Raw genomic sequence first — 9,547 nt, 5'->3', positions numbered from 1 at the left:
TTCCCACCACGCTCCTCCCCACTGGGCTAGTTCTCCAGCAGCTGCAGGTGTTTTGTGCATGAAGACCCAGCTGATGCATGCCTCAAGCCCTGTTGCTCTGGCTCTGGCACCTAAGCATGTTCAGGCAGAGCTGTCCCCTGACTGTAACACGCTGCTGGATCTGGCCACCACCTCTTCCCCAGGGCGGGCAAGGAGGGAGCTACAGCCACAGCAAAAGTGCTGGTGGGGTGTGTGGAGCCTCCCCACCCTGGGAGCCCCTGCCGGGGGTGGGCACCCCTGGATGGGGCTGAGGGGTGTCAAGAAAAGCGCTCAGCATCTGGTTGGTGGGGTGCAAGGGAGAAAACCGGTTGCAGTACACTCCTATGAGTGATGCTGCAGTGGGCTCGGCAGTGACGTGCAACTGCCTGGGAGCCAACCTACCCTTGTCTCTGCTTCAATGGGAGCCACAAACCCACAGGCACGACCAGCACCTGCAGGCAGGGGCTTGGGGGTGAGGCTGTGCCTGCACCCACCCCATGCTTCCCCCCAGGCTGGGCCCTTCCTTCCCTGGGAGTCCTGAGGCGGCTGCGGCCATCCCTTTCACCCCATACCCTACCCATAGATGGATACACGGACACACGGACCACGGGCTCCGGTAGCTCTCACGAGCACTCTTAATTAATGGGCAAGGGCTCCCAGGCAGCTCTTGGCAATGTCCCCGGCCCCCTGCTTGTCCCCAGAGCCACTCACAGCTCTCAGCCACCAGAGTCTTGTCTCTGCAGCCCCCTCAGGCCGTCTTCTTCACGACATGGATGAAGTAGCAGGGGATGTGGGCCTGCCCCGGCGTGTAGGGCTGGAAGTCGCCCAGGACGCTGTGCTGGCACTTCCCCTGGAAGGCGCCTTTCAGCAGGGCCGTGAAGGCCTCCAGCCGGTGCGGGTAGTACGAGAGCCGAAACTTGCTGCAAGGAGGCAACGATGGTGAGGTGGGGGACAGCGGGGCACGGCGCCAGCCACCCCCCCATGCTGGGAGCCACCCCCATGGCCCCTCTCACCTCAGCTCTGGGTCTGCCCCCGCCTCAGTGGGGGGGACCTGCACCGTGTAGTCCAGGGTCACCATGTGTGCCTTGTTGTTTACCAGCAGCACTGAGGTGGTGATGTCCTTGGTCAAGTCACTCTGGAGACCGCAGGAGGATGTCTGTGTCCTGCGGGGACGCAGTGGCCCCCAGCCTGGGCACAGCCCTGCTCCCTGCCCTGCCTGGCCCCCTTGGGGCCAGGGGTCTGGGGTTGGGGCAGAGCGGAGTGGGATGGGGCAGGGTCTGCCAGCCACCCACCTTGTAGTAGATGTTCTTGCCAGGCGGCGCGCAGCCCGTGGCCAGGATGTGATCATAGTTGCGGTGGTCAATGACCAGGACACCCCCGGGCCGCACCATGCTAGCGATGTTCCTCAGGGCCAGCTTGTGGTCACTCTGGTCCCCTGGGGAAGAAGCTGTGGTGTCCCCAGTGTCCCCAGGCCCTGGCTGTACCCCATGGCACAGCCCATGGGGCCCCATCTCACCAATACACAGACACACCTGCCCCCCCCCCCGCACTCCCCCCCCCCCCACCCCCAGCGTGGAGAACCCACAGCCCCACCCATGGTATGAGCTCAGGCACGTTCTCAGCCTCACCGTGGCAGAGCATGCCACGGGGGGGACCCACCACCCCGCTTGTGGCACAAGTTTGGGTGTGTCTCCAGCCTTGCCAGAGATGTGGCATAGATGCACACAGCTCCACCATCACCATGGGACCCAATGGCCCCACTCATGCCATGACCTGGGGCATGTTCTCAGCCTGCCTGGAGACACGCCATGACACAGCAACTCCACCGTGCGTAATCCACTGCCCCACTTATGGCATGAGTTAGGGCACGTTCTCAGCCTGCTGGGAGACGCTGTGTACACATGCATAGGTACACCCCCCAACCTCTCCCCAACTCACCTTTGAAGTCGGGCAGGTGTGCGAAGGAGTTGCCCAGGCAGATGACTGCGTCAAACCCGTCCCCTGGCTTCTCCAGGTCCTTCTCCAGTGTGAGCCAGTTGGCCTCCTCGATGACTGCAGCACAAGGGAGAGGATGAGGGCAGGGACAGCCCACCTACCCAACAGCCTCCCCTGCATGCAAGATCCCCACCCCAGCATCACGCACCCCTTCCTTGGCCCCTGCGGGTGCTGGATCTGGCCTGGGGCCAGCAGGCAGGTGAGGGTCATGGCCCGGGCTTGCCGAGCAGAGCCGAGCAGCCAGCATCGGCAGGTCCCTGCCCATCCCTGCAGCAAGGCCACCTGGCCAGCGGCACCCACACCAGGGGCCTGAGCACTGTGAGGGGCCAGGGACAGCATGCGAAGGGCCCAGAGCAGAGGCCCCCAGCGCCGGGGTGGGGTGTTGGTGTCCGCACGCCCCTCCCGGCCCCCGCGGCCCCCGCACCCCATCGGTCGAAGGGCTCCTCCTTGCGCCGCTCCCAGCGCTCCTTCAGCGCGTACTTGAGCATCTTGTCGCTGGCGTCGACGCTGGTCACCTGGAAGCCCTCCTCGAGCAGCATGATGGAGTCCACCCTGGGGACACGGCTGTCAGCGGGGCCGGGGGCAGCTGAGAGGGCCCTTGGGGGGGGCGCTGGGGACGGCCGGGGGCAGCGGGGCCCAGGGTGGACCCGGGGGGGGTGGGGGGGGAAACCTGGGAGGCGGGCGGGCGCGGGGCGCGGTGCCTCACCCGGTGCCGCAGGCCACGTCGAGGACGGAGCGGCAGCGGTGCTGGCGGAGCAGCGCCAGGAGCCAGCTGCGGTACTCGGCCGTGCGGCTCCTCGTGTCCCCGATGTACAGCTGCCACACGCGGGCCGCCTGCCCGTCCGCGTACTGGTCCGGCAGCCCCTCCGCCGCCACCCCCAGCGACCGCGTCCGGTACACGCTGTCCACCATCCCGCCGACACGGCCCCGGCCCCGGCCCCGGCCCCGGCCGCGCTCCGGCCCCACTGCGCCGCGCCTCCAGCCCCCGCCCCGCCCCCGCTGCCCCGCCAATCCCCGCCGCCTCCCGCGGCCCCGCCAATCCCCGCTCCCACCGCCTCCTCCCGCCACGCCCCCCCGCGGCCCCGACCTTTGGCTCGGCGGCGGGACGAGGGGGCGGGGCCGGAAAGGGGCGGGGCGCCGGGGCAGGGCCTGTCCGGCCGCCGGCACCGCCCCGGACCGGGGGCCCCGCGTCCGCCTCCGCGCTGGGGCCGGGCGGCCGCAGCGAAGCCCCCGCCCGCAGCAGGTGAAGCAGGGCCGGCAGCGGCGGCGGTTCTGGGGAAAACGTCTTTATTTACAGTCCTGGCGGGGTGCGGGCAGGACGAGCAGCCGGCGCCGGGGCAGCGCCCGCGGCCCGCCGCAGCTGGAGCCCCAGCGGGGAGGCAGCAGCGCTGGGTCGGCGGCTCCGCACCACACCCCCGCTCGCAGGGAAGGATCGCACCGGGGCCGGGCGCTCCGGCCTCCCCAGGGTCGCTCACACCACGACGCAAGTCCCTTCACCTTCGGTACCCGCAGGACACGGCGGGGTGAGCCCCGGGGGCTGGGGCCGCGTGCCTACAGCTCATCGGCTGGGCTGTGGGTGAGCGGAGCCTCCTCCTGCACCCCGCTCTCCTCCAGGGCCTCCCCTGCGGCCGGGAGGCTGGCAGCTCCCTCGCTCTCATCCTTCCGGCCCTTCTTCTTCTTCTTCCCGCTCTTTTTCTTGCTCTGTTTCTCCCCCACGCTTGCCAAGTCACCCTTCTTGCCAGTCCACTTCTCCGCCAGGCAGCCTGGGGAGGAGAGGGGCAGAGTGGGACCTGAGGGAGAAGCGGGGCTCCCCATGCCCTCGGGCAGGGCTCCCCTGCCCTCCCTAGCATGCCTGCGCTGCCCGGGGCAGCAGCCAAGACTTACTTGTGTCCTTCCCTTTTAGCACGTGGTCGGCACAGAGAAACTGGGAGAGATCCTCCATCTGGTGGTGCCTGTACCAGTCCTCGATCACATCTTCGTACTCCTCCACCAGCACGTCACACTAGCGTGGAGAGGAGAGCCTAGCTCCAGCCACGTGCCACCAGGGCAGGACCAGGACCAGGACCAGGACCAGGGCAGTGTCAGGTGTCCCCTGTTCTTGGCAGCGCACCCCCAGACCCTCTCTCCCCCTGTGCTCCAGCCACAAGGCCACGGCGGCCACCGAGAGCCAATCCCACCAGGCCGGGTACCTGCTTTTTGAGGTCAGCCACCTCAGCGGAGGTCTCGTTCCACAGCTCGTAGGGAATGTCCATCACCACCTTGACACCCTTGTGCACCAGGTTGTGCAGGGTCTCGAATGTCTCCGACATGCCCTGGGGGAGCAGTGCTGCCCGGTGAAGCGGTGCTCCTTCTGCCGGGCTCCTGCTCTCCCCTGCCAGCGCTGGCCGCACGACCCTGCCCAGGGATGCAGGTACGTGCAAGCCAGCCAAAATCAGGGTCCCTGGGGCATCAGCATTACCAGGAGAGGGTTCAAGTGGCAGTGAGTCCCCCTCTCGCTGCCCAGACCCGCTCCCAAAAACAACAGGAAGACACAGGCCAGGCAAGACAGCCCCTGGCTCCCTCCATGCAGGCAAGGGCCTGCCCACCCCCCAAGGACAGCACCCCACGCCAGACTCAGGGGCAGCATGGCCTTGCATGCTGGGTGCTGGCAGGGGATCCAGGGGACGGAAAGAACGAACCCCGGTTCAGCGCCCTGGCAGCGCAGGGGTGGGTGAGGGACGCTTGGGAGCAGGGGACTGGAGGACAGCCCTCACCTTTGCAAATCTGTTACTGCCGCTCCTCTCCTTGTGCAGGTTGTAATCCAACAGCCGCTTGCAGATGTTCTCTGTCACCTCGATTAACCGGATGTCCCTGCACAGAGAGGAGGGAGGGCTTGGGCACTGCCCCCCCAAGAACAGCCAGGGTACAGGGCAAGCCTCAGCCCAGCCAGTGTGATGGGGGAGCGCTCTGTGGCTCCCAGGCTCCCCCAGGCAGAAGGAGCACCCCCCCAGCTGCCCTGCCCTGTCCACCCCACCAGCCCTGGCACGGTTTCATTTTCTCAGAGGAGCTGTGCGCAGCGCAGCCCGCCCGCAGGCTCCCAAAGCCCCCGGCTCCGCAGACTGCAGGCAGCGACAGCAGGAGACCACCCGTCCCACTTTCACTTACGACTGCGTGTACTTGACGGCAGAGCCCTTCCCATCCAGGAAGCCGTACTTGGTGTCAATCACCTCCTTGGTCTTGCCGGTCTCCTCAAAAGCGGATTTCAGCTCCACTGCCACGTATTTGCACACTGTGGGAAGGAAAGCACAGGCAGGTTAGGGGGTTTCGCCGCTCTGATGGGCAGTGTGACATAACACCTGGGGATGGGACAGCAGCAGAAACAAGCACCAGGAGTCGGGCACACTAGAGCCGCTGTGAGCAGAAAACAGACGCCTCGGCCATTCAAAGTAGTAATTGGGAACAGCTCAACTGATTCCACTGGAGATCCCCTGAAGGAGGAAAGCCAGAATCAATGCTTCAGTGTAAGTGCATCCATGCAGCCAGCTGCTACGGCACAGCTGGGAAGGCAGACAGCACCAGTTCTGCCTGCAGGTTTCCCAACAGCTCCACTTTGCAGCCACTGAAGCCCCTGCCTCCGTGCCCCAAGCCACTCCCTTCCTCCTGGAAGAGGACGAGGTATTTCCACAGTGCAAGCCCCAGCGTGGCTCACAGCTCCTCCTTGCAACACCAGCACACCCCACCCTGTAACAGTTCCCCCAGCGCCCTGGGGACACGGGCTGTGTTGGGGACCGAGTGGCCAGCAGGGCTCAGCAGGCCGGGTGGTGGGACAAGATGCTGGCTATGGACTTTGTCACCACATGAGGGGCTGTCAGCTCCGGCAACACCGCATGGGGTACTGCCTGCAGCAGAGACCACAGCACATGTTTTCTTTTATAAAACTAAAAAAAAAAGGAAACAAAAGCTTTATTTTTTCTGTAACAAAGAGTCCAACAGAGCTATAGAAACAGAGAGCAGGAGAAGAGAAATATCTCAGGGGTTTACAAGCAGAAACGTGGAGGGATGGAAACCAGGCATGGTGTGGCCCTTCCTCCTCCAAAGCCGGGGTCCCGGGAGGCTGGAGAAAGCTTTGTCCTGTGCTGCGGGCTCCTGTTTGCCGGGAGCCACCTCTTCTTCAAGCCCTGCTTTGGGAGAAGGGCCAAGCCTCAGCAGGAACGGTCTGACAGCGATGAGGCACTGCATCATCTCCCAGGCAATGATGGGAGTGGAGAGATGTGCCACAGGCAGAAAGAGAGAAAGGTGGCTTCTCCAGGGCTGCCGTGCACGTGCCGAGAAGCCCTGTGTGCACCTCCTGCACTTTTCCTTTCTCTGCCGGCACCAGGGTCTGGAGGTGACTGCAGCCATTTCTCAGATGGGATGAGAACTCCTTCCTGCAGTCCCTCTGGACTCAGGCCCCGAGGACGTCCCTCTCCACACCACACCTGATGCAGCGTCCCCACACATGCCAGGATTGCTCACTGCTGGGTCCAGTTATCCAGATGCTGCCCGCGGCTATCGCTGCGCACTGACACAGGTTCCAAGCCTGGGCAGGAAGAGGAGCAGTGCGTGGTCAGTGCTCGCTATGATGCTTCTCTGAGGTTGTGCAGGTGCCACAGCGCAGCTCAGACGTCAGTGTCTCCAGAGCTGCTTCCCTGGCAGGGAAAGCTCTGCAAAGAGCTCCGGAGTTTCATTTCCTCTTTTTCTCTTTGCTGTCAAGCTCCACATGTCCCTGCACAGCAACGACAGAGGAAACCACGGCAGACAGCAAAGGTCCGTCACGACCTGCCCTGGATTGACTACAAAGCCTTTGGCTGCCTGTGAATCACGGGACTGCTCAGGGAAGAAGCATCACTGAGGTGGAACTGCGAGCAGCACAGAGGCCCAGCCCCAGCTACGAACCGCCGGGCGATTAGTGCCTATTGGAAGCAGCAGTAACTGCCAGGGCACCCCTAAACCTCTCACCTAGGGAAGGACGGAAGCCAGCCGCCAGCAGGGACGCGCCGCGGGCGGCTCCGCTCCGCTGCAGGGGCACCGGTGGATACTTGCTCCCGCCCATGCACACAGCAGCGGCGGCCGCTGCACCGCGCCCCTGCGCCCACCCCTCTCCTCCGGCTGCGGGGGCAGGCAGGAGGCGGGCAGAGGGGCAGCCCGCAGGGGCGCACTCGGGGCTGCGGCCGCAGCCCCCGCACCAGTAACGCCCCGGCCCGAGCAGCCAGCGGGCGGCGGCCGATCACCGCAGCTTCGCCCAGCGAGCCGGATCCTGGCGCCCCGCCGGCCCACCCCCGGCCCCGCTTACCCTCGCACTTGCTGGGCAGCCGCACCCAGTCCGAGTCATCGCCTCCCGCCAACGCCGCCGCCGCCGCCAGCAGCAGCGCCGCTGCCGCCGCCGCCATGGCTCCGCTTCCGGGGCCGGACTTCCGGGAGCGCCCCGCCCGCCCCGACGGGTAACCATAGCAACCGCGCGGCGCCTGCCAATCCCAGCGACGCGCGTGGCCCACCTGACCAATCCCCACCCGCCCACCGCCAGCCAATCCGAGCGATCCGAGGGCCTGCTCGGCCGGCGTAGAATCCCTTCCGGGTCGTCCCGCTGAGCCCCCACGTGGGTGACAGCGGGCGCGCACGTGGCCCCGGTCCGGAGGGTCCCTTCCCGGGTCCCTTCCCCTCCCCCCACCTCCCACGCAGGCTTCCGGGCCCCCTCCCTGCCCCTGGAAATCTGGGCCCCTGCCCTTACCCCCAGGTAACGCGGGGCCCCTCCCTACCCCCGGGTAATTCGGGGTACTTCCGGGTCCCTGCCACGCACAAGAACGTGGCAGCCCCTCTCTCTTCCCCACCCACACGGGATCCCCCCCCCAGCACCCCCAAACAACACTGGGTCTCTCCCTCCCTCCAGCATTTGGGGGTCTCCTCTCCACCTTCCAGAATATGTCAGGCACCTTCCACACCCCCAGGCCAAACCAGGGGGACTTACCCCTCGGGGGTGGGCCTCTGCCCAGGCCCTCAGCTCTAGGTGAGGAGCACGGAGGTGAGGAGGGCATCGGAAAGCGCGACCTTCAGCAGCACCACCCGGATGGCCATGAGCAGGGCCGCTGAGGCACGGGCCAGAGGCGCTGCAACGAAGGGGACAGGGTGACGCCTGCCACAGGCGCCCTGCTGCCTCCCCGTCTGTGGTGGGGCCAGGCCGGGGGGAGCGTCCACAGGACTTCAGGCCCAACAGGCTGCCCAGGACCCATCCTGGGCTTTTGTCACCCTCACGCATTCCTGAGACACCTTGTGTCACCCTTGTGCTGTCCCTGAGCGCAGGCTGGCTCTGACCCACCTTCCCCATCCTCCCCACCCAGATGGAGCTTCATCCCCTCTTCCCCAGCCCCACAACGCTGTGGGGACCCACCCCGACCGCCACATGGCCCCAGCTGGGTCCCTGCCAGGAGCCCAGCCAGGTTTTCTTCCCGGCAACTGATATTCCCCCAGTGGCAGGGCCCAGAGACTCACCGGCCATGCTGCCGGGACACGGCTCTGCCGCCTCCTCATTGCCTGTGGGATGAGAGAGCAGCTGGGGAGGCAACAGTGGCCCAGCACCAGGTGTGCGGTGGGGCCAGCCACAAACCCCTTCCTGCACCCGCTGGTTGGGGCAGCAACGTTGGCCCGCAGGGCCTCGCACCTGCTGCCTGCCGGCCCCCATCCTCGGGGGCCACTGGGGCACCAGGCTGGGCAGCAGCGGGCAGGACGGGAGAAGGGGCGGCAGCAGGGCCGTACCCGTGATGCGGATGGGGCGGGAGCTGTGGGCCGGGGATGTCCTGTTGGGCCCCACGTGGCAGGCGAGATCCCCCTCGGCCAGTGGGTCGTTGAGGAGGGAGACGGTGCAGGCGGTGCCACCATCCTCCTGGGAGTCCCCATAGGCAAAGGACTGCAGGATGCTGCCATTCCCACTGGAGATCCAGACGGCATGGCCAGAGCTGGGAGCCAGGTCGCTGACCACGCAGACCACCAGCTGCCGGCGCTGCCCGGCCACCACCATGCTCAGTGGTGGGGCCAGGGTGGGCAGTGGCCTAGTGGCCCTGCCAGCTGTGGGGGACAGGGGTTAGGGGCAATGCATCCCCCACGCGTCCCACCCACCGCGGCTGCCAGCTCTGCCTTCGCACCCAGGCTGGATGGCGCCCAACCCTCCCGCCCCCCGGGGCCGTCCCTGTCCCCGTCCCCGTCCCTCCCAGGGGTACTCACGGGGCAGGAGCAGAGCGGCAGCCAGCAGCACCCAGGGCACCTCCATGGCAGCCGCAGCGTGCGGGGCTGCCGAGGGCTCAGCCCCCAACTGTCGCCGCCAGCTGCGTCGCCCATCACCTGGCGTCGCGGCGGGGCGGCCCGGGGGGCGGGGGCGGCCCGGGGGGGCGGGGGCCGGACCCGCCACCGGCGCGGCGGCTCCCCTGCAGTGGCACTGCCCGCCTCCCCCTCCGGCACCAGTGGTACCGCCCGCCCCCCCCGCAGCGGTGGAGCGGTCCATCCCACTCCACCCTCCCGGCACTAC

At 66.8% G+C, this 9,547-nt stretch overlaps 2 protein-coding genes across 6 annotated transcripts; both read right to left on the bottom strand.

Moving 5' to 3' along the window:
• Positions 1 to 630: 630 nt before the first annotated feature.
• Positions 631 to 2,987, bottom strand: GNMT (glycine N-methyltransferase). The gene is made up of 6 exons (XM_072857161.1): positions 2,720 to 2,987; positions 2,438 to 2,565; positions 1,957 to 2,070; positions 1,311 to 1,453; positions 1,032 to 1,153; positions 631 to 938 (listed from the first exon to the last, which is right to left on the bottom strand). The coding sequence occupies exons 1-6, from the start codon at positions 2,923 to 2,925 to the stop codon at positions 767 to 769; spliced, it is 885 nt and encodes a 294-aa protein (XP_072713262.1). The 5' UTR covers positions 2,926 to 2,987; the 3' UTR covers positions 631 to 766.
• Positions 2,988 to 3,266: 279 nt separating this feature from the next.
• CNPY3 (canopy FGF signaling regulator 3) lies at positions 3,267 to 9,540 on the bottom strand. Of its 5 annotated transcripts, none has more exons than XM_072857160.1 (7): positions 9,247 to 9,390; positions 8,782 to 9,090; positions 5,158 to 5,281; positions 4,767 to 4,863; positions 4,203 to 4,325; positions 3,898 to 4,015; positions 3,267 to 3,776 (listed from the first exon to the last, which is right to left on the bottom strand). In XM_072857160.1, the coding sequence occupies exons 1-7, from the start codon at positions 9,290 to 9,292 to the stop codon at positions 3,565 to 3,567; spliced, it is 1,029 nt and encodes a 342-aa protein (XP_072713261.1). In that variant the 5' UTR covers positions 9,293 to 9,390; the 3' UTR covers positions 3,267 to 3,564. The 5 variants fall into 5 exon arrangements, 3 of the variants coding, with proteins under 3 accessions (XP_072713261.1, XP_072713258.1, XP_072713259.1); XM_072857157.1 differs by lacking the exons at positions 8,782 to 9,090; positions 9,247 to 9,390 and adding exons at positions 7,325 to 7,496; positions 7,997 to 8,299; XR_012041705.1 differs by lacking the exons at positions 3,267 to 3,776; positions 3,898 to 4,015; positions 4,203 to 4,325; positions 4,767 to 4,863; positions 5,158 to 5,281 and adding exons at positions 5,939 to 6,757; positions 7,325 to 7,496; positions 7,997 to 8,135 and having other exon boundaries at positions 8,518 to 9,090; positions 9,247 to 9,540.
• Positions 9,541 to 9,547: the final 7 nt, after the last annotated feature.

This window comes from Ciconia boyciana, chromosome 3 (assembly GCF_034638445.1).
Source record: "Ciconia boyciana chromosome 3, ASM3463844v1, whole genome shotgun sequence".
In the NCBI taxonomy this organism is placed as follows: Eukaryota; Metazoa; Chordata; class Aves; order Ciconiiformes; family Ciconiidae; genus Ciconia; species Ciconia boyciana.
The sequence above is the reverse complement of the archived record's forward strand: the minus strand, read 5'-3'. Positions and strand labels throughout refer to the sequence as shown.